The sequence below is a fragment of the Lycorma delicatula genome, chromosome 4 (assembly GCF_047948215.1).
Source record: "Lycorma delicatula isolate Av1 chromosome 4, ASM4794821v1, whole genome shotgun sequence".
Lineage (NCBI taxonomy): Eukaryota > Metazoa > Arthropoda > Insecta > Hemiptera > Fulgoridae > Lycorma > Lycorma delicatula.
Genome location: NC_134458.1, coordinates 189347351 through 189373009, shown reverse-complemented (window position 1 = coordinate 189373009; position 25659 = coordinate 189347351). Strand labels below are relative to the sequence as shown.

The 25659-nt window shown below is 31.0% G+C and overlaps 1 protein-coding gene across 1 annotated transcript in view; it reads right to left on the bottom strand.

The window, feature by feature from the left end:
* LOC142322996 (uncharacterized) overlaps positions 1 to 25659 on the bottom strand; it is a 1447060-nt gene that overhangs the window by 19017 nt on the left and 1402384 nt on the right. The window contains exons 13-18 of the mRNA XM_075362093.1: positions 24664 to 24960; positions 15463 to 15711; positions 13486 to 13661; positions 10293 to 10439; positions 2858 to 3125; positions 2530 to 2739 (exon numbers count right to left, since the gene is read on the bottom strand). Coding sequence (XP_075218208.1) covers positions 2530 to 2739; positions 2858 to 3125; positions 10293 to 10439; positions 13486 to 13661; positions 15463 to 15711; positions 24664 to 24960 — 1347 coding nt within the window. The remainder of the gene's footprint in view (positions 1 to 2529; positions 2740 to 2857; positions 3126 to 10292; positions 10440 to 13485; positions 13662 to 15462; positions 15712 to 24663; positions 24961 to 25659) is intronic.

Sequence of the window (25659 nt, the reverse complement as noted above, 5' to 3'; positions counted from 1 at the left end):
ATACGCCATGGATATCTTGTTTAGGATATGCATGTGTGTACTATTATGCAGGCATATCTCTGCAATATCACCTGTTTCAAACATTTTTATATCATAATGCATCCCTAATAACAGAATATTGTAGGCTTAGTCCAACACTAAACCTCCCCTAATAACATCAATTAAATTTGTACTTTATTCTGTGTTAATCAGAACCCTCAGTTGAATTAAAAGGTCTGGGTGTTAAAAGAAATAATGTGATTCTTTATATATTAAAAGAAATAATTTATATTACATCTTAATTTCTTTAACGAATTCAAGCCAGTTCATGTGAATGGGTAAATTAGCTATCAGGCCAAATCACACAGTTCAGTGTTAATTTGTACAGTAGTGTACAAATTAATCTGAACACAGGGAATTTACAGGGAATTTTTTTGTTTATTTCTATGCTGTAGCTACACTGCTTGACCACACCCATTCTTTAAGTTGTAAGGAAATCAATTTCACGATGTGAGATTATTGATATTTGATTATTTAGCAATTTTCCTGTTGTAAATAGTGTTTTGTGAAAGTTTATTTAATTTTTTAGTTACAAAATCATATTTTCATATTTTTTGTTCTGTATGTCTTGAATATATAATAATGGACATAACTCCAAGAAAGAGTTTGAAAATGGTTTCTCTCTGAGCATTTTAATATGACACAACTAGCTTTTAAGTACGTTGTTGAACTATGGACAGCGAATGCTATTTTAAAATAATTTAAAGAGACTGGTTCCTTTTGACCTCAAAGGAAAGGTAAATGTGGCTGTAAAAGAAAAACTACTCCAAGACAGGATCAGAAAAAAGTAAGCTTGATCCAAAATTATTAGCTGTGGACTTATATAGAAAATTATCAGTCAGTGGAACAGATTTACACATGATAACTGTTAAGATGTCGACTTCTAGCAGCTGGACAGAAAGCTCATCTGTCAGTTAAAAAGCAGCTTTAACACCAGTAATGTGCAAAAAAAAAGGCTTTTGTGGGCCAAAGTACATGCTAACTGGACCAAAGAAGACTGGAAAAATGATATGTTTTCCGATGAGTCATATTTTTATGTTTAGGGGCAAAGGGTTTCAAATATTAAAAAAGTATCACATAAAAATACATCACTGGCTCATATCTAACAATCAGTTAAACCCCAGAAAAAAATCTTTTGGGGCTGTTTCACTTTTCAACCTTTGTTCATTATTTCCAGTAATGTTATATTGAAAAGTGATGTATATATCAAGATTCTGAAGGAAAGGGTTGTGTCACATCTTCCCCAAACAAATTCCCATAAGGCAATAGAGTATTTCAACAAGATTTGGTGCCATGTCATACTATCAGAGAAGTGGAAAAACTTTTGAAGAATGAAACATTAAAGTACTCCTGCAGCAAGCTACTCCCCAGATTTTTTTCAGCCAATTGAAAATCGTTGGGAAACAGTAAAAAATAACTCAAAAATGAACTGAACCATAAATATTGACATTATTAAAGCAATAATATTGGTATGGTTTCACGATGAAGAAATCAAAAAACATGCAGTTCACTTGTTGAATTGATACCAAATTGTGTATGGGAAGTGATTAAGAATAAAGGAGGGCAGATTAATTATTAAGACATTTGCAAAATGAACAGGTTGTTTAAATATTTTTTAAAAATAAAGTTACTTTTTGTAAAATAACAACTGTGTTCAAATTAATCTGCATGTTAAATTAAATTATAAGTTTCCGAATTTGGGAATTCTGTTTTTTAAAGATTTCATTACATTTTTAAAAAAAGTTTTGCTTTTAATTTTTAATACACTTAAATCAATTTTACACACTTACTAATTTTATATGTTTTTAAAAATAAATGTGATTAATAATATGTTATTTAATCTAATAAATTATTTATTTTTGTTTTTCAATTATTATTATTTTTTTTGAAATGTGTTAAAACAATCAAAAATATGTTTACTTCTGATAAACATTCTTACTTTCACTCTCTTTCTGTTTTTTAGCTATCATTAGCTTTTTTTTATTGTGTATTTTTGTACTGGTTTGATCTACTCATCACTATAGTTACTAATCTTCTGGGTATAATCCTAAATATTTTTCCTCCCAAATGAATTCTTATTCCAGTTTTCAATTTTTGATAAACCTATACCTTTTTTTTTGTCTTGAATTTTTTTTTATCTATTTCTACCTCCTTGCCTTACATTTTATGTATTAATTTGAAAAAGTTTTAAATGAAGACTTTTCAATAAAAAAATATTCATTTATTCAGTAAATTATTATACACTTAGTTCCAGTTATAGTTACTATGTTTTATTCTTTTTTAAATTTTGTTGAAAGAATAATTTTGCATCATCTGACAAATTCCCAGTCTGAATGGGATTTGTATCCAGAATCTTACAAATGAATAGCAGAGGTACTAATACTCCACCACATGATTGATGGAATCCTTTATGAAAAAAAATACTTATGGTATTCAGTTTTGTCGTTCAAGTTAATAAACAGTTATTAATAGTTATCTAAATCTACATACCTTTTGTAGATTAGCTCTTGTTGCAGAGAAAAATACAGCCATTGTTGCAGCAATTGCTACACAGCACTGAAGTTTCAAAAAGACAAGACAGGTTGGGTTGTGATACCAACGTATAAGAAGTAGTGCCAAAGTTAATAAACACTGAACAAGGCAGCATATACAGCCTAATAAAACTATGCTATCTCCTCTAACTAAAGTTTTTATTTCATGCTGCAAAGAAAATAATAAGATAAATATAGATTTTATTTGCTGAATAAATTACACCAAATATAAAAACAATTTATAATAATTATAAAAATAAGAAAAAAATGATGGATATATTATTTACCTGTGGTGTTTGTTTGGTAACAAGCGCTGTGAAGGTACCTAATAATCTACAAGAACACTGAGTAATATTAGGATTTCTTTTAATAATGGTAACAAAACATTGGTTTAACTGCCACTCAGTCCACGGTATACTCATAACACCACATGTTATGTTCCATCCCGCCCTACCTATTGTTGGTAAATTTACATCTGTTACAACTTGTAACTGATCACTTGCAACTACTGAAACAACACTTGAAGCAACTTCATATTGTATTTCACTGCCATCTCTGTAACAAATAAAACAATCAATTTTTATTCTTATAGCAATAAAAAACTAAATTATCTTAAAATATATCTGAATGTAATATTGCATCTCAATTTAAAGAGATTAACTTCATACTAACTTCACATTCTTTTATTTCATAAATGCAACTACCTAAAATGTTATTAATTTTGAACAATAATACGATTTTAAGCAAAGTAGCTACAGATTAAGAAATGTCTAATATTTTGTACAGCTGTTTCTTACATTATCGTAAAGTTAGTGCTACTGTCTATAGTAAATCACTTAAGAAAAACTTTAATGAGAGCCTAAGTAAGTGTATCACAATCTTTTGGGCTGATGTTTAAAAAATATGTAAGTGCTTATTTATATCTGTGTCTAGAAATTAAATTTGTCCATAAAAATATAATTATAAACAGCCATCTAGGCAGCTCTTTAACACTTTGATTACAAAGTATAACTTTTTTATACTGACTATTTGACAATTCTAATTCCATGTATTGTAGTTTTGGAGATATGTTATTCTGCAATGAGGCAGACTACATGCACATCCCAACCCCATAGGGAAAGACACCCGCCTTGTGATGCTTCCGGTCGCCACACCACCCCCCTCATTCCTACACCTGATGGGCTTTAACGGGAGTTGTCTTTCACCCTCTAACCTTTTACATCTCATAGTAATGAGCAAGGCCTCTTTGGGATGCCACTGATGTAAATCCCTCGGTAGTCATTTACACTAGTGTTTCATAAACTCAGTTTTGTTTTTGCTGTAGGCCTCATCCGGAAGACTACATGCACAATGTACAATCAGATCTAATATGTATTAACATACTTATAGATATAATTATATATTCAATTAAATCTTTATTTGTTATACCTCAGCCTATAACTGAGTATAGTAAGTTTAATAGTTTAATGAGTGAGTAGTTTAATTCTGCATTTTACCATATCTACCTTATTAGGGATACTAATATATAGTTACTAAAATTTAATTAACAACAATTTTATACACTTTTTGTATTATAATGAAAATAATAAAACTTTCTATATAAGAATGATAGTTGCTAAAAGAGTAATTTAACAACTAGTCAATTAAAAAAAAAAATTTATTTCACATAAAAGCTCAGCAAAACTTAGACCTTTTTATACCTTAGACTTGTTCGAACAAACAACTACTACATCCAAAAGTAAATCAAAGAATCAGGACTGATATTCATTGTGATAATCTTAAATTTTATTTTAAACAAAATTCTTAAAAATATTTATATATTTATTTGTAACAACTAAGCTATGAAAAATAGTGTTTACTTTTGTGATTTTTAAAGAAAAAATTATATCCTGAGATCAATTTGCGTAGTCAAAACACAAATGTGTTGCTTGGTACAACACATGTTTAAATAAAATTTCTATTACAAAACAAAAAATTATGGTGTAAGTACATTAAAAAATTACCAAGTAACAGCCACATTTTTTACATCCTGATTAACCAAAATAAATTTTATCACCTAAAATGTTGTAAGCAACATAACATGTTATTTTTACAACTAGTTGATAAGCAACAGTTATTTCAGGAAATTGATGATACAATTTCAGCCATGTATGATATTATTGATAACTGATATATGCAAGTTTATATGTTTAAATGCATTTTTTCTGTGAGTCTGTTACTCTTTCATGCAAAAACTACTCAACCGACTGAGTAAAAATTTTGCATGAACATAGTTTTTACACTTGGGAAGAACACAGTAATATTGTTATTATAAAATATTTTACTGTTTCAAGATTGTGGCAGTTTGAATGACTTGCAGTAAAAATCGGATTGTGTTTCTTGCTGATATTCAACTTTACTATGGCCAAATCATTGATCAAATGAAATTTGGAGACCACTTGCGATATTAGGATTTAAATTTTTTATAAAAAAAAGTCTCAATCTTTCTCAGTATCTCCTTTGATTATCAAGAAAAGAAGCTTTAAAGGTGTGGGGGTGATTGGCGCGGCAGCTCAACCAATATAGCCACTGCCACTGTTACTGTATGTGCGATGCGATATGCTGCAACTGGCTGCACCTGCCACCAGTTAATTGACTGTCTGCTTGAAGCGTTATACTCACCGATGATAGATCATGATGGGGAGGATTGCCTATACGAGCAGGACCATCATGTCAACCTCATTTGAGATTAGTTTACTCGGACTATGACAAGGCTTTTACAGATACTGTGGAAGACCAGTTTACCCAGAATCCTAATATATACCATAACATCCATTTACAGGAGGTCAAAGACTTCTTTGCAACTTAAGCTGAAAATGTGAGAGCGACACTCCTCAGGTTAATAGGCATACATGAGGATGAGGTCACCGCGACCATTAAGGCCACATGCCCAGCCTAAGCCCCTGGGCCAGATGGCTTAAAGCCAGAACCATATGAAATATCCTAAGGTGTGTGACTAGCAGTCATCTTTACTTCTACTATTATCTGGGTGGGCCACTACCAATCCAGCTGGAAGACTGCGAGAGTTGTGTGCTTTCTGAAGCAAGGGAAAAATTCACTTTTACCCCAAAACTACAGGCCTCCTTGCTTTCGGTATTGTCGAGGATATTTGAGAGAATTCTTCTGACTTGTCCAACATGATATCTGGAGCCAGAAATCAGGCACGATTAGTTTGGTTTTTGGCAAGGCCATTTGACTACATGCCAGCTCTTGCATATCATTGGTAGGGTGGCCACTGGTTTCAACCACAGGAAGGTCATTGTGGCCACCTTTTTGGATGCGGCCAAGGTATTCAACAAGTTGTATGACTAGGGATTGTTATACAAGTTTGCATGCTTCTCTCTGCAGGGCAGGTTGGTCATGCTGTTACAGCTGTACCTGGTTTGAAAAAAATTCCCTGTGGTAGTGGGGGACTTTGTATCTTTCGACTGACCTATTGTTGCTGGGAGCAGTTCTGTCTCTCTTGCTTTTCATGATATGTACTAACGATATGCTGTGCACAGTCGGAGTGCAGGCCAGCTTCTGCACTGATGATATCACGTTACCAGTATCTAACCTGCCTGAAGGTCCCCCAGATTACCATATGATGAACAGGAAAAAAAAACATATTTTACACGAACGATTCTTAGTGTTACTCAACAAATACCACAAAGAGATGACTGTACTTCATCTCACATTTTTTTATTTCACCTTTTTTTCATGTTTTTAACAAAATTGTGGTTTTTTGTGAAACAGTTTACGAACAACATAATCTAAAGAATGGGCTTGCAAAAAATATCAACATCTTCTTTTTCTGGAGTGTATATGCACAGAATGTTCCCACAAGAGATTGGAGCAAGCCACACACAGTTACCCATCTGAGAAGTGTTGACTCTAAATGGAAACCCCCACTTGAAGTGTCTGTCTTTGTGACTTATTTATTGTCATTAAAAAAGCAACTTCAAGTGGAAACTGAAGGCACTCGAAAGTGAAGGGCAAGTCTAAGGGAAAGGTAGATATTCTGGGAATGAATACTTCCTTTACCTTAGCACACATAGTGCTAATGCATTGCTTGCTACTCTTCGAGAACAGAATCAATTGACAAATTAGTAGTTATTTCAGTGAAATTAAGAACTTTTGATTTGAGTTTGTTGATTGTGTAACTTTTTGGAACAAGTATAGCTCTTTTGAACAGTCAATTAATAAGTGTTTTGGTAGTTCTCAGCAAAATCAGGAAATACACTTAATATTAGCTCAACAGAGTAAACAAGTTTTCCAAAGTTATGCAGAAAGACGATTCTCTGCTAGTTGTCTATACTGATGGTTCCTTCACCGATCTTCAACTAATCAGATGAAAAACTGGCCACCAGTTTTATGACCTCCACATTGAAGTCATTATGAAGATGAACTCTCATGTTATGGGTCAAGTAGAACTACTCAATGTGACTCATAAGACAAGCTTTTTCAGACTTGTACTGATTTCATCTGCTGGTGTACCCCTCTGAATGACTGGCAAGGTTTGCTGAAAATCATTGATCAAGAAAACAACAACTAACCCCCCTCACCAAATCACTGCTATACCTAATATCTTTAAGAGTAAGACTGAGCACTTTAAAGGTCGTTTGTGTATCATATACTCATCTCACATCAGCAGTTAAAACGTCTTGGAACCTCAGCTCAGTCAGAAATTTTGCTAATGTTACACTAAAGTGTAAATATGAACCAAGTTGAGAGCTTTGAAGATAGACATAATGCCTGAAGTTGCTAATACAAGACTGATGGTACCTTCTTTTCTCAGATAAACCAGTAAAAGGTTCTTTCCTTTTCCACTTGGCATATCTAAGAAAAAAACTTCTCTTCCCTGATAAATTCTTTGAATGACAATGTCAAAGACATTGTTGTTTTGGTAGAAGTAGTGGTAACACTTCACGATCCTGGTTTTGGAGGTTGTCAATATTGCACAACATTTCCCTGAGAACTTCAGAGTTTACTTTAGCAGAAACTTGAGGAGCAGATAGGCTGAATGAATTCAAGTCACTGCCACACACTGATTTCACCAATGTGTCCATGAATGTCTCCTTGTATAAGAGGTCATTGAAAATAAGATCTGGTATATTTAGCTAATGACAATGGAAAATGTCTTCTGCTACGTTATCTTTGAAAGTCTCCCACACAGTTAAACAATTTACAAATGTGATCAAGACAGCAAATGTGAGAGACTGAATGGGTTTAGATGGCTTCTTGTATGGTAGGTTCTCAGTGCTTTTCAGTTTTGAGCAGCCTGAAAGCTTTGCACACTTCTCTGCAGGTGCCGTAAATGTAGTTGGTGACTCTCCTCAGGTGTTTGAAAGAAGTTGGTCCTTCCACTTTATGGAGGAGCAAGTGAAGGTAATAACAAAATTTACATATCAGAATAAGAGCATCTTGTGCCCTCTCACTTAAGTACTGTGAAGATCTAGCAAAGCTTGAAGGTAGTATCACAACATGATCAAGATCATTAACAGAGATAGCACCTCTTTAGCCATCATGTCCTTTAAATTCACATAATTCTCAAATCTACGCTTTCCCTGATTCAGCTTAATGTAAAGAGCTGCTCACTTTTAGTTTTAGCATACATATCAACAATGAAGCGGTTCAAAAGTTCCTTGTACAAATGTAAGGTGTTGAATTCATCTTCTCAAATCATTAAATATAGGCATAGAAGTTGATTGAGGAAACATTCTTATTGAAAGCATGACTGGTAGTTGGGTTAATCTACAGCCCTCTTAGCCCTTCCAGAAGATAAGTGGATATTGCAACACATCATAGTGGCAAGGAGTTTCAGAGACTCTAACCACAGTATCTTCATGTTTCCTTCGGATAATGTCTTGGTTTACAAACTCATTCCCTATTTCCCTATTATGACAGTTGCCACTTCAATTATGGTTATCATTATGTCGGCACTCACGCTGACCAGGAGACAGCAGTCAGCCTGGATAACAACCTTGTAGTCATTGGTAGACAATTGATCCATCACAGTTGGACAGAATTATAGACAAGCTTGCCAGTTGTACTTGAAAGAGCTGGTCCCATCAAGTCTATTAATAATTAGGTTTCAAAACTCATGAGACTAAATTTTTGTATTTATACTTGAATCTGTTTAATATGATGTTAATACAATGCAGATGCAAAAATAAAACCAACTGTCTTATTATCATTGTCCTCTTTTTTAACTTCTAGCTAGTTTTTATTTATTTATTATTTTTCTAAGAGCATATTTATTTGAAAAAACAAAATTATAATCAAAATTGAAATAATAATTAAAAAAAAGATTACAAAGAAATCAGACTACTATCAATCATTGATCAGATTACAAAGAGATTCATACTACCATGAAATCAATACCTGCAATAGTAACATGTAATATAAATTATTATACAAAAAACCCAATGGCTTTTTACCTAATGATAAGTACAATAGTAATTCAGATTAATTAATTCCTCAGCCAAGTCACTACATGAGGCAGGCACATACCATGTGCTTGATTTTTAAACATTTTTTTACATCTTAATTTATGAGTATAAATTGCATTAACATCAAAAATCAATCACATATAGTCATCTGGACTCAGACATAATGAAGAATGTCCTTCTTCATTCTTCTCTATTCTCAGATAAACTTTTAAAATCTTAATAGCTCCTAATTTTCTTAGTTATTTATAAATCAGTACTTTTTCGGACATCACTTTATTTTGTATCTTTTCCTGATCCTTCTAGCATTATTTTAATCAACCCTTTTCTTCTCATGATATGTTCCAGCCAATTAGCAGACAGCAATATGTATGTCAAAAAAATCAAAACAATAACTCCAACTTTAGGTTAAATTTTACAATTTAAGTCATGTTCATTAAGTTCAATTTTATTCCTCATTTTTTGTCAGTAACATGTAAAGCTGCTTGACCTTTCATTCTGAGGATAATTTTCAACTAAAAAGGTGTTTGAAATACAAGTTATGATTTTGGTTTTTATTTATTTATAAGAATATTGTGATATCCTATCAATATGTTGTGTTCTTTTGCTATTTCCTAAATTTCTAAATGGCATTGGAAGTTGTGGACAACCCAAACACAGGGCCATCATCTGCCCATAGAGATCAAAATATCAGTCATATGATGACAGACCTATGTTAAATAGTTAAACAATTTATGTTCACAACTCAAACACTGATCAATAAATTTGTTTCATCATTTCATTTGTCTCTGTAAACAGTTTCCCAAGTTTAATGTCGATTTACTATTGATGAATATTAACCATCTCAAATGTCACCTCAACACTCTCTAGATGTGTATGAATGAATAAAGCTTGATAAATAACCAGATAGAATGATGTAATTAACAGCAAATAAGTCATGTAGAGTGTAGAGTGTAGGGGGACAAAGCTATGACTTTGTAATTGTGCATCCCATTTAAAACGTTTTTCAGGCTTGATCTTTTTGTACAGACCACATATATTGTAGACCATATAGCAGACTTGACTATATAATTATTTAGGGAATTCATGATGACAGAAGACATTTATGATACTTGCTAATAGAGAATTATGATCTGTAAACCTCAATTACACCAAGTTGAACTAATTAGTTCAATTGTAAGCTTTGTCCGAAGCAGACAAATAAAAAAATATTATACGCTAATAATATATCAGAAATTTAATAATCAATACTTACTCTTTTCTATAAATATGTCGCTGGGGTAGAAACTGCATTAAATCTTTATAAATGATAACGGCAATGCAATATGTACCATTTCTCAGAGTTGCCAATCCGTCAGATTCAATAAGTACAGAAACTGATGCTTTAAACCAGGCAGGGTAACTGAAAAAAGTGAACTAAATCAAAACCATAGATATATTAAATGGTAAAATTTTTAACTTCAAATTAATTTCACTACCTATAAAAAAAATAATTTTGAAAAAATTAAAACTGGTTCTCAAAAACATAACAAAAACCTCATAAAATAAGCTACTGTAAAAAATATTTGGGTTAAGATTCTGAAGCAACTATCTCAGCAAGTAATTTTTTAATTTACTAATAAAATCCTCATCTGAATCTTATATAGTTAATTTCACTCCAAGAGAAATAACCCAATAACTGACAAAAAAAAAAAAATTAAAAAATATTCTTTTGCTTTTGTAAGTGTTAAACCATGGCCAATTTTTCTGAGCTTCTGAACTTAAATGAGCCAAAATACTCTTTAATTCTAGCTTCAATATTTGTTTTTTAGTTTAAGTGTTTTGTTTAACTCATTATGCTTACATAAGACAGTATTACCTGTGGCCCAGTATTACTTGGAAATGGTCATAAAATAAGTTTATTAGAAATAATTTTTTTTTTAAATGCCCTTACACAGGTATTAGGTAGTCAGAAAAACTTATTTTCTTAACAAGCTGAATTACCATGCATTCCTTTGGGTACCAGATATTATGTAATACCTGGAACAGGAGCCTTAGTCAAAATTCCAAATGTATTTCATATGAAAATTGATCTATGTTTTATTACTTTAATTCTTGCCCTTTGAAATAATTTACCAAAGCTAATTTTTCATAAAATGAAAAATTAAAAAAACTGTCCTGTACGATTGGGAAAGAACCCCATTTGAAATTTTGCAAAAGTCTGTGAAAATTGGTATGGCTAGAAATTTTTTGTAAAATACATCCTGAGTGAATAAAAACCACATAGGGTCACTTGTAAATATTTCCCGTAAAAATACATGACATTGCTAAAATATCAATAATGTAAACTGCTACAGCTATTAAAATAAATTCATTCTTTAACTTTAAAATAGGATTTGTGGTCCCTGCATACTCTTTACAAACAGTAGAATGGGCACTAAATGGGGTAATAGACACAGATTAAAATAAACAAAGCCATTGAAGTACTTGACTAATTTAGTATAGAATATACATACAAATAATGTGAAAATAAAACACATCCAGCTGCAATATTTTGATTGAATACAAGATGTAGCTTGAATTATTTATACAGCTATAGATGGTGCTTATTCAGAAATAATGTGCCAATTGCTACCAATGAAAAGCATAATATAATAAAATGTCCTATTAAAACATTTATACTATCTTGAGAACAATTTACATTTTTTTTATAAGCAAAAAACCAAAATAATATTCAATTATTTTGGTCATTGCTTCTTATTCTAACTGGTTCTAATATCTTCCTCAAAATTTCCTTTCTTTCTTTCTTTTCAGTCATCTCCATTGCCAACATCTTTCTTTATGGTAAACATTCTACAGTATTTAATTCTTTTGGTTTTATCATAGATTCATGATGTCTTGGCACTGATGGATAATGCTTTCATATTATATATAATAATCATTAAATATAATTATTTTGGTAGATCTGATAAGCTGTTTGTTCTATCTTTCTTGCTCTTTTCTTTAGAGATGTAGTAGTTCTCCTGTTGGTGTTAATGATCCCCCAAGATGTTACATAGAAATATATGCACATATACACATAGTTTCAGACTAGAATTAAATTCTTATAAGAATATCTTTTTAATGTTTTCCAAATATGATAATTTTATTTTAATACCTGTGTAACAGTTTTTTTTTCTTGTAACTAATATCACTATAAGTTGTTATATTAGTTTCAATCATTTTTATAAATTTAATTTTTGGGAATTAAGTACAAATTTGATTTACCCAACATATCAAAATAGTATTACAACATGAAAAATTTTACTATTAGATACAACACCATTTAATTTTTTCCATCATTACTGTTCACCTGAAAATTGTTATCTGGATAATTTTAATGCCTAAAACCATACTCAAATTCAATTAAAATCACTGGTAGGAGAATCATTCGGATTGGCTCAGCAATTCTTTATTCTTAAGTAAAATATCAATACAAACATGCATAAGGACATAGAAATTTATGCATAAAAATTATACAGAAAATTTATAGCTAATTAATAATAGGAAATAAATATCTAAAAACCTTTTACAATTTTAAGTAAAAAAAAAAATTTAGGGAAACTCATGTAATGCTGAGACAGCAGAAAGTTTTTCTATTTTTGTTAGGAAGAACTTAACTTTTATCTTGTCCAACATAAGAAGCACAAAATAAGGTATGGCAGTTATTTGAAAGGGAGTTAAAATTTTTTCAGACTATTAAGTTTCAACTTGGACTGTCCATAATAATAAATAGTTTTACAGTCAACATTGCTAGGTTTTTTTTTTACATTAAAATGAATAACAATAGTCTTTTTTAGTGTTTTCTAACTATCTGTTATTTTTGCTTCATTATTTTTTGAATTTTTTCTAGTCTCATAGGTCCAGACATAAGCTTGCCGCTTATAAATTCTTCTTCCAGTGTTTCTTTTTCCTTTATTCCCAATATTTTCTTATTCTCAGTGCATGTTCTTTCTTTCTTCATTCCACTTTACATTCGGATGTGATGTTTTCTCTTCAACCTGGGGATCCTTTATTTCTTTTATCATATCTCTATAATCACTCCTATTTTCTATATTTTTAATTTTGATATTTTCCTTTTCCATGTCTTCCTTAACTTCTTTAAACCAGTGTTGTAGTTTTCTGTTTTTCAAAATGGTCCATTACCTTCTTCACTAAAATACCTTTATGCATTCTTTTAATGAGAACATAGACATTAACCTACTCTTCTTGATTGCTGTAGATATTCTTTCAATTTTCTAGTACAAATTTTTGTTGCTTCTTAATTTATATTGTCCATTTATTCTAATTGGTCCTAGAATCTTCCTCAAAATTTTCCTTTCTTTTTTCAAACATCTTCAATAATTTGAGTAATTGTTTTAGTTTAAAAGATAGTAATCTACTGTGGATATACTAAATATTAAATGAATATACAAAAGTAAATAAATTACCTGTACGTTGGTCTAGGTATACTAATTGTAAAGCTATTTTGCATAATACTGGAATCAAATGAGAAAACATCCACAACTAAGGAATCAAATGATAAGTGTCCATTGTCTGATGAGCCAATATGAGTTCCCCACAGAATAGCCCACCTGTTAACTAATTTCTGAAGATCAACAACTTTCTGTAAAAAAAAAGATGTTTTATAATAAAACAAAAATTATCTTTGTTACTGTTAATATTTTGTTATATCTAAAAAACTGAATAGTTAGATAAAAAAAGAGGACTTCAATTTAATAGGTAGAAGAATCTTGAAAATGAAATAATATTAGTGATGAACACATTCAGCATTTCTGGTTCAGTTAATCTGTTAAAAGAGGGTAAAAAACTGAACAGAAGGATGATTGGAATACAGATGTTGAATATATATGAAAAAATAGTTCAGGAAAAACAACCAAATAACTAAGGATATAGTGTAATAAATGTATTGAGTATCTTGGTGATATATATTTACAAAGGAAAGAATGGAATGTAATATACTTCCTAATGAATGATCAGTTCTTGACAAATCATACAATCATATATTAATAATGTATATGTGAAATAATATAATATTTACACATTTGAAAATATGATCAGAGCTTACCATTATAATATTTTAAAATATATCTTGATTACTCTTCATCAGTAAATTTCATAACAAGTGAAAAAAGCCAAAATAAATATTTTTTTCTGTAGTGAATGTGTTTCAAGAAATACAGTATATATGAAAATAACTAAATTTATATAATTTATTTTCTGCTTAAATTATTAGAAATTATAAATGATTGATTACATTTGAATTTACAGGAAAATCATTCTTCCTTTGGAAGCTAGGTGATATCTGCTATCTGCTAGTTCTGTGGTGGAGCAGTAGAATCTCTGTCTTATCCAATAGTTTTACGTAAATTTCAACAGAAATTGATGCTGTTGTGTTCCTTAATCTGCAGGTGAATTAGTACAGCTTAATTTATATAAAACTAAGTTGCTATCTTTTACCAGAATGTGTACTGTTAGCCTGTTGTGTGATATTGCGTATTTTGTACGTTTTAAATGATAAAATTTTTCATAAAAATTTCAGTAATTCTATATAATTGTAGAATTATGTATTATGTACATAATACAGTATTATATATTTTCTTTAAGTATGTTGATTTCTTTTTATTTGCATTATATACAGCATGTTGTTTCTACATGTGGGTATTAGAAATTGATGTATCCCAGATGTTTTACTACCCTAAGTTCTTCAACAGCAATACTGGTTGATACCCATAAGATGATATGTAAGAAAGTTGCATGTGTGTTTTAAGAAGAATGGATGGTTAGGTGCATTGTGAAAAATTGTGTCAGTAGTAATGGGATTTAGAATAGATTTTTTTAAAGTGTTTATTTTTATTTATTTTGCACATGATGAAGTCAAAAACTTAAATGATTCATATTTTGCAGTAAAATATAGATTGGAGTTAATTTATTGTGGATCAAGGCATGTATATTTCTTATGTTTCTGTTACAAAAAAAAAATCATACTTGAAAGAAAGTTACTCAAAATCTTTAATAATTTTTTTAAACATATGGTCAGTTTGTCATGCTGCTGAATGAATTACTTTCTGTATTATCAGTGACAAAAAAAAAATCTTCTTGATACCATTTATTCCACCAGTTTGGTAACAGTCATCAGTTAAATGTACGTTGATTGCTTCATTATAGGAAGAAAGCTACTTTCAGTCAACACTGATTTGTATTGGCCTAGAGAAAAAAAAACAATACCACAAATGATGAGATTATTACACTAACAAACAACAAAATGACTACAAATGAACTGAAGTGCTTGCACAATTTTTGTTGATCCAATTTTCTCCAGAATAATTCATAAGGTAAGCCATATAATTCTAATTATTTAAAATTTATTTAATTTTATCAAAAGAGTTAAAAAAAAGGTTTCTCACCTGGCTATTAACAATGGCATTATGATGCTGTAATAACGCATTAATTGTGCTAAAAAAGAATGGAGTAGCATGTATAAGATCATCCCACGCTGAAGTGAAATTAAGATACCAAGAGATATTTTGAAGTAATGAAAGAGCTGGTTCACCTTCTCCTGGATATACAATTGTATGATCTCTTAATAGTCCCAAAATACCTAATATTGTATTAGCTCCACTTGTGTTTTGAAAACCAAGAGTCAGACTTCGAAACTGAAATCAATCAATTTATAAGAATCATATTAAGGAAATAAACATGCATAAAATAAGTAATTTAATCAAATACACATTCTATTTAAAATTAAATTAAAATAATTTCTTTCATAAAACTAATATTATTCTATTGATAATTTTGTAAATAATACTAATTATTGAGTATAGATAATCAAATAATATGTACCCAATAATTTCAATTAATGCCATCCAAGTTAGTTTTTTTTTTGTATCGATTTTGTTGTAACTTTCACATATTTGTCTTACTGTTATTTCACAAATTTATTATTTTTATTTATTAATATGGACTTTTTAAATTAATCATTTATTGAAATGCATATGAATATAAATAAATTATTGATCATTATTACACTAATGGCTTTTTATTCAAGATTTCCATTTTTTTATTTTTCACTGGTACTCATACAATAGATACTTCTTCACTAGATGAAAAAATCCTTGTTTGAATGATGAAAAGTTTATTTTAAAATAAATAGAAAAATGACATTCTTTCTTCAATCACAAATTAAAATTTATCAAGATTTATAATTTATCAAAACCTATGCTAGCAGTATAATCTGTAGGTGAAATTGAGGATTATGGAATTGATTAATTTAAAGATGTAAAATGTTAAATGATAAATTAAATAAAATCTAATAATAAAATGTTTGTAAAAACTTATTACATTTTTAGTTCCCTTTGTAACCATATTCAATGACTAGTAATGCTGCTTTCACATTCGTCAACTGATATCACTGGTGGCGATTACTTTTAATGCCGTAGACATGTATTTAGATTGTAATCAAAAAGCATTTATGTAAAAGTTTATGTAAAGTGTTTATGTAAAGTCTAAGTTTACGTAAATGATCAAATATATATATATATATATATATATATATATATGATTCCTGAAAGAGGCCAGCAGATCTTTTAGTAATTGTTAAGGACGTAGATCAGGAAGACTTAAACGGTTATATCAATATCACTCAATCTTCTGAGTACTGCTGAAAGCAATGGAAAACTATGATCATTGGTGAAGTAGACGAAGCATACTGGAAAGGTAAGGAGAATCTTGTGGTACATAAGTTAAAATCTCTTAATGTGTTAAATAGAGATGGTACACAGATCTATAATAGAAAAAAAGGTCGATAGGTGGGTGGAAAATATTGAAGAGTTATACGGAGGAAATGAATTAGAAAATGGAGTTACAGAGGAAGAAGAGGATGAAAAAAGAGATACAATACTAAGATCTGAAATTATTAGAGCATTAAAAGATTTGAATGGCCAAAAGATTCCTGGGATAGATGGGATACCTGTAGAATTACAGCGCAGTGCAGGTGAGGAAGCAATAGATAGATTATACAAAATGGTATGTAATATTTACGAAAAAGGGGAAGTTCTGTCAGACTTCAAAAAGAGTGTTACTGTCATGATAAGAAAGCAGGAGTAGATAAATGTGAAGAATACAAAACAATTAGCTTAACTAATCATGCATCAAAAATCTTAACTAGAATTCTGTACAAAAGAATTGAAAGGAGAGTGAAAGAAGTGTTAGGAGAAAACCAATTTGGTTTCAGGAAAAGTACAAGGGATAAGGGAAGCAATTTTAGCACTCAGATTAATAGCAGAAGGAAGATTAAAGAAAAACAAACCAACATACATGGCATTTATAGACTTAGAAGGCATTTGATAATGAAGACTGGAATAAAATATTCAGCATTTTAAAAAGTTTAGGGTTCAAGTATAGAGATAGAAGAACAATTGCTAACATTTGCAGGAACCAAACTGCAACAGTAATAATCAAAGAATATAGAAAGAAGCCGTAATAAAAAAGGGAGTCTGACAAGGATGTTCCCAATCCCTGTAACTTTTAATCTTTACACAGAACTAGCAGTTGATGTTAAAGAACAATTTAGATCCGGAGTAACAGTACGAAGTGAAAAGATAAAAATGCTACGATTTGCTGATGATATAGTAGTTCTAGCTGAGAGTAAAAACAATTACTCTCAGGAAAAGACTTTTGAAAGTACAGAGTGATTCAAAGAAACGGGAAATTAAAAAAATTAAATAATGTAATGAAAATTTTTTTTTAGAATATGAATTTTATTTCATGTAATTGTACAAATGTTGCCATTTGAGGATACATACATTTTAGTTTATTTAAAGATGACATCTTGCAGGTGACCTCCTCTTCTACGTAAACATTCACGAAGTCTCTTCGTTAAATTGTTCATGGTTTGACGTAACATCACAACTGGAATTTCCGCAATTGCTTCCGGGATCTTTGCCTTCAGTTCTTCCGTTGTAGCAGGTCTACTGTGGAACACTTTGCTTTTAAGGTGACCCCACAAAAAGTAATCGCAAGCTGAGAGATCAGGCGATCTGGGAGGCCATCTAATGTCACCATTTCGTGAAATGACACGTTGTCCAAACAATCGGCGTACAGCTGCCATCGATATTCGTCCAGTATGTGACGTTGCTCCGTCTTGTTGAAACCAGGCTGTGTTAAGAATTGGTGGAAATCTCTTTTGTTATTCCACAACAAAGGTTTCAAGCACGGCTACGTAACGAGCCGACGTCACTGTAATCGCAAGACTGTTGTCATCCTCAAAAAAAATAAGGGCCTATAACACCATAAGATGACATAGCACACCATACGGTCACTTTCTGGCTGTGCAACGGACGCTGGTGTAGCTGCGTAGGATTTTCTTGTGCCCAGTATCTGAAATTTTGCTTGTTAACAAATCCACTGAGGTGGAAATGTGCTTCGTCTGACATCCACAGTTCGTGAACCAACTCTTCGTTATCATTTATCTTCTGAAGCACTACATTATAGAATTGTGCTCGCACAACTGCATTGTTCGGTTTCAGTTCCTGGACGATCTGCAACTTGTATGGATGGAATTGGAAGTCCTTCACTAACATTCTTCGAACACTTGAACTATGCAATTGTAAAGATGCTGAGAGACGACGGATTGACCGATGTGGACTTCGTGTGACAGCATCTTGTAAAGCTTGAACATTCTGTGGTGTACGGAAGGTTCGCTCATGGCCTGGAGGTTTCTTTTTCATTGCCGAACCAGTTTCCTCAAAATTAGATATCCATGTTTTAATTGCATGTGCTGATGGAACACGGTCGTGCCGTCCCAGATTAAAATTATGGCGAAATTCTCTACACGCTCCCTCCACACTGTCATTGTTTTTGTAAAGCGCTTTGATAACAAATACACGTTGCGCACCACTCCAAGGATCCATGACAACTAAATGGCAGATTAGGTTAGAGAGGCTGGCGCCACTTATCAAGTGGTACCAGTCGCCCACGGCTACCAACACAACTTTCAAAATTTCCCGTTTCTTTGAATCACTCTGTATATGTTTGGAGCGTCACTTTATATGGAAGTGAAACTTGGACAATCGGAGTACCTGAGAAGAATAGATTAGAAGCTTTTGAAATGCGGTGTTATAGGAGAATGTTAAAAATCAGATGGTTGGATAAAGTGACAAATGAAGAGGTGTTGTGGCAAATCGATGAAGAAAGAAGCATTTGGAAAAATATAGTTAAAAGAAGAGACAGATTTATAGGCCACATATTATGGCATCCTGGAATAGTCGCTTTAATACTGGAGGGTCAGGTAGAAGGAAAAAATTGTGCAGGCAGGCAATGTTGGATGCAGGATGTAGGGAGTATACTGAAATGAAACAGACTTGCATTAGATAGGGAATCTTGAAGAGCTGCATCAAATCAGTCAAATGACTGAAGACAAAAAGAGAAAGAAAAAAATCAGCAGTAACATCAGCTGATGCCAGTATGAGAACAGCAGCACCAGTCACTCCGTTACTCAGGTCCGCTATACTAGATTCCTACCAATTATTATGAAAGTAGTAGAAAATATAATAATTGGAGCATCCAGAAAGGGACAAAAAGGTTCTCTTTTTGTAAGGTACAGGTCTGTTTAACAATCGACTTTTGTTATACTGCCTGCTGACACACAATGAACAAATATTAGTACCGTGAGAAAAGCGACTGAGCTGGGTTATGGAATTCATGGGAATGAAAGACTCAGACATTGTTCTCACACTTTGAGTTGGGTCTGGTCTGGCAGGTAGAGAAGACAGGAGTATAAATACCCCTGGGAAACCATTTAGAAATCAGTTGTGCAAAGTCCAGCGAGACTTTACGACATCAGTTCCGCGAGGAGAGTCTGGGTATGAGTCTGCGTTACAAGAATAAGAGACATCAGTCAGCAAGAGCATTCTGTGGAAAAGACAGTGAAGGAGCAAATTTCCAGTGTGAATTAAGTTCAATATGATTAAGGTGACGCCACGAGTAATTTCAGTAAACAAAAAATACTATCAGTGAGTTACTGTAAAACTATAAGTGAAAGAAGCAATGTACTAAATTTCATTTATAAACTGATAGGGTAGTTTTATTTGGGGACAACAAAGGTATTTGCCAATGAATGAACTTTATACTTGTCTTATCTAGTGTACTAATGTTTGTTAATACAAGATACAAGACTAGTAATTAAAAAGGTTAAGACTAATGGGTATGCTGTATATTTTGTTAATTGGTCTGAATTCTAGTTTTCCATTTATCTACCTGAATAAATCCTGAAGAGTATTTTAATCCTGGCGAGTATTCACTCGCCATGAGCTGTTTCAATTACAAAATAACAAATAGCAAAATAATATTACTCTAAAAAGATGTTGCTTTTAACGATTGAGCAGCTTACTTGTGTTTTTTCTGAACGATTTGTATTTTCAAATAGCCTCATGGCAAATAATTTTTTTCAAGTTTTTGCATGACTTATTAAATATCCTTTGTCAATGTTTAAAGCAAAGACTTGTGTTTTAGAGAAGTTTGATAGTGGAAAATAGTACTCAGATTCTTTGTATATCAATTTTTTTCGAATTCAGGACAAATCGAATTCGGATTCAGGGATGCCTTTACACTATAAGTGTTTTACAGGGGTTAGTTTTATTCATAATTTTTTTATATCATTCTGTTTTTGTGATAAGGAGATTCACTGACACTTATACAATGAAATTGTATTTTTGGTGATTGTGATGATGTCAGTTATTTTTGTTACATATTGTTAAATTGTATATTGGTTATTTATTTTTCTCTAAGAAAAATATACAGGCATCTCTTGAATTTCTTGGCCATCTTTCTTTATGAATGCTTAAATAGATAAATTTTATTTCTCCCTACTTGTCAGTTGGCGATATTGTGCTTAAGGTTAGTAGCTTGTAACAGTTGAAATGTACTTTTTATGAACTAATACTACACTACTATAAATTCGTCTTTATCGTGTTAACGAAGTCGTTTTCCAAGGATGAACGTGTGTTTATTATTGAGACTTATTGCACATGTAAATCTTACGAACAACTGCTGAAAGACGAGATTCAAATAAAATTTGAAAATTCTTCAGTTCCTACTAAGTTGACAGTATTGTGTTTGATAAATTTTGTGGGACTGGGGGTGTACAAGATTGGAAAAGCACAGGTCAACCATCACTGTTAATAGTAGAAGTTCTGGAGGATGTGAAAGAACGTTTGACTTGCTCACCCAGAAAATCGCCCAGAAAGCTATCTTCACAGGCTGGGCTTTCACTATTTACAGCTTTCAGTGCTACTATAAAATTACAATGACATGCTTATTAAATCAATGTTGTTCAAGAACTGAAAGAAGTAGACCACGGAAAACATTTACAGTATTGTCATTGGTTTTGTTCTCTTGTTTATGGCAATTATATTGAAATTGTGGATCGTGTTTATTACAGCGACAAGGCATGGTTTCACTCAGATGGCTACATTAAACAGCCAAAACTGTCAAATATGGAGTGCTGAAAATTCTCACGCGTTTCATGAATGAACATCACACACATGTAAATTTGGTGTTTGGTGTGCAATCTCCCGGTGCTGTGTAATAGGGACTTTACTTTTTGACAAATCTATAGATGGTGTGGTTTATCACAACTTTATCGAACAGTTTATTGCCATGTTAGATTTAATGAACGAGAATGTTGGTTCCAGCAGGATAACGCGTGTCATACTGCTAATGAAATGCTAGATATGTTATAGGAATTTTTTGGCCATCATTTGATATCAAAAGGGTTATGGCCTCCAAGATCCCCAGATCTTTGTTGGTCAAGTCCCCAGACCAACACACATTTTCCTTTGGGAGTATTTAAAAAGTGTAGTTTTTAAAAACAGTCTTCCTACACTTGATGAATTGAAGGCTAAAACTGAAAGTGAGATTTTAAACATTACTGAGTAAACATTACAAAAAGTGGCTGAAAATGTTATGAAATGTGTATGAACCTGCATTGGGATCACAGGAAATCATTTTGAACATCTACTGTAAAGTTATTAAAGGTAATTTGAATATTGTTGTATAAGTACTTCATTAACATTAATATTTTTGTAATAAATTCACATCATCAAAGAAAGGGGTAGCATCCTTTTTGAAACACTGTTATTTATATGTATAATTTAATAAACACTTTTTTCATCTAACATTTTGATAATATCCTAATATTTTCTGAACCCGGATAGTTTGTTCCATCTGATTAAATATATTTGAAATGTACACCTGCTTGTTACCTGAGAAAAATAAAAATGGTGGTTTCATTTTGCATGATGAGAAAAGAGTAAAAACATGTGAATGTGTCAATTAGTGAATATTTAATAGTGAAAATAGCTCTTATAAAAAGAAAAGTGTATGAAAAAGCTGATTTACTGGTTATCATGTTAGTGTATGCTTTTTAGTGAAAGAAAGTCGCAACCCTTTCATAAGAAGCTTAGCCCCATTTCTGTAAATACTCCTCATTTGTCTTTTTTTCTTTTCTCTTTTGTGTTTGAGTTTTTGTGGAGATTTTACTTGACTCCCAGATGGGGAGTCTTGATATTATTTAACTAAATCTTATTTGTTCATTTTTATTAATATTTTTTATTATAAATAAATTTTCAAATGTTTGGGTTCTAAATTTGATAATTTTTTCTTAATTTATTTGTAACATTAATAAGAATATATTTTCCATATTTAACTTATCTAATGTATGGATGGCAACAAAATTAAATAAAGAACTTAATTATCATTAATAATAAGTATAACAAAAATGCTGCATGAATAAAATTAAATTTAAACATTAACATTGGTAAGAAAACAAATATTAATAGAAATAAAAAAATTATGCATAATAAGAAATTACATTAAAAAATCTACCTGCCTTAAAGATGCATTTAAAGCAGATATATAAAACCCAAACAAATATAATGATTAATATTAAATTAATTCATTCCATTTTCATTTTTAATAAATAGGTGATCATAAAATTAAATATGAAAAATATTATGATAAATTTTATTCAGGAATGACAATACAACTTTTTAAAAAACAATATCATTACTAGACATAAATTTACTATTACTAAAAATTAATAATATTTAAAATTTTTAACAAAATTTAGAAACCAAACTCTTGAAAAATGTTATATAATGAAAAAAATTAAGATTTGAAAATATTGGTTGATTAAAACAAATAAATAGATTATTAATTAATAAATTTCATATCTCTAAATTCAACCAATTGATTGTATTGAAGAAAGAATGCCATTTTTTATGGTTTAAAATAGTTTTTTATCAATTAAACATTGATTTATTTAGCTGATGAAGTGCAAACTACAAAAAGCACCAGTGAGAAAGAGAGAAAAAAAGAAGAAAAATCTTTAAATGAACAGGATTGATTGAAACATTTTATTAATTTATAATGTGAAGTTTAATCATTGCCCTCTTCTCTATTGTTAAATATACACATTTCTTTGACACTGTTCTCATCAAGGTTTTCTTTATACATTTCAGGTAAATGCTGGGGCAGTTCCTTTTTTAAAACAATGGAATAGCAACAGGACTGGATTAACCAGTTGTCTAGATCCTGTAATTCAGAAGAGTGCAGGTTTAGTGCAGGAAAAATAAAAATAAATTTAAAAAATATATTTTTATCTCATCTTTAATAATATAGAATATTATGTTATTATTTTTAAACAACACAAATAAATGTCATCATAATTGACTAAGTAATAAAACTGGATTAATGCTACTGGTGGATTCAAGGGGAACTCCATATATTTTTTTAAAAATATAAAAATCAAGTAATACCTTTAAAATTTAAAAAAAAATGCATAAACAAGAAATATATATTTTCTTTTTAAAATCAAATAAAAATATGTATTTATTTGTTTTCCTAATGAGTAAATAAAAACAAAAAATGAATTTTTTGTTTTTTCTAACCCAAAAGGGAATTTTCTGACTACCCTTAAATTTTTATATGAAGTTGTCTGCAATTTATATAAATGGGTTCCCGAATTAAAATATTGCCTAGGGCTTGGAAAAGGGAATTTCCTGACTACCCTTCAATTTTTGTATGAATTTGCCCACAACTTATATAAATGGGGGCCTCAATTAAAATACTGTTTAGGATGCTGTAGAGGATTTAATCCAGTACTGAGTAGTAAACCTTCCAGTGATCTGTATTACACATATTGTTATAAATTACATGCTAATCTCAAGTGTTTTGCTGTAAGAAAATCTGAATTTAAATACTGATTTTTAAAAAAAATTGTATTTATCTAAATCTATTGCCTTCTACTTTCGATATCAACATAAAAATGTTTGTAATGCATTGACACAAGCTTCTACAGCCTAGTCTCAAGGAATTCAGCTATCTGTGAATTCAGTCACTCCTAACCTTCCTTGTACAAACATTTTTACAAACATCAAAATGTTTACTAGCAAGAATGTTCTTCACAGAAACTAGGAGTTTTCATGAATCAATGCATTCAATCATCTATGCATTAACTACCTTTCAGAAGCAATCAACAAATAATAATTTTTCTCTATTATTAAATAACTTATCGAAAAACAACTTTTTAATAATAAAATATAACTCACACTTTTTCCAAGATCAGACAAACGATCAGAGACACAATCAGAAAAATCAGGTGTTTGCCATTGTGCTTGACCAGGATTTATAAGTGAACATAACCGTGTCGCTACACCAGTGTATTGAGCTGGACATTCTACTTTTGCAAGACCCCATGCTCCAGCTTCAACCCACTGAATACTACCAACTCCACTTTCATCAGCCGGACACCATGGAACAGATGATTTATTTAAAACTTCTACATCAACACTAGCATTAACTGGACTTACATTACTTTGAACTTGACATGTATATCTTGTGCTTTTCTGTAATAAAATAATAAATATTTAGATTTTTAATGAAAAAATTCAACTTAAAAATATACTAAAAAATCATACTACTAACAAAGTATGAACACTGAAGTAAGCTTTTGATAATTTAAAAGTTACACAGAAATTCATATGTTTCTCTTTAATTTACAATGAAAAAAGAACTCAAAAAAATACCAAAATTTTTTCAATATAATTTCTTCTATTTAACCAAACATAAAACTAAATTACCATGTTTATTCAAGGACCACCCGCACTTTTTTTCTTGGAATTAGAGAGAAAAAATAAGGGTGCAGGGCTTACTTGAAACATAGCCTTTAGCCAGGATAATTTATGTAAAGTAAATGCTTTCTTAGAAGTACCTAAATTCAATCACATAAAACGAAGTTACAGTATTTTTATAAAACTGATTCATTCTGTATAGGCTGCATCTGGTTCTAATGACATTACAGTTACAGTATCAGTTACCCATAATAATCATAATATAACATAACATAATAGAAAAGATAAAGGCTATCTGCCTTCTCAAATAGGAAACACTGATCAAACCCCCGTATAATTTGAAATGCCATTTGACAAAACTGTAAACAAAAAAGGTGAAAAAAGTGTTACAATTCGCACTGGTGGTAATGAAAAACAAAGGTGTAGTGTTATGCTTTGCATTACTTCTTATGGATCAAAATTACCTCCGTACAT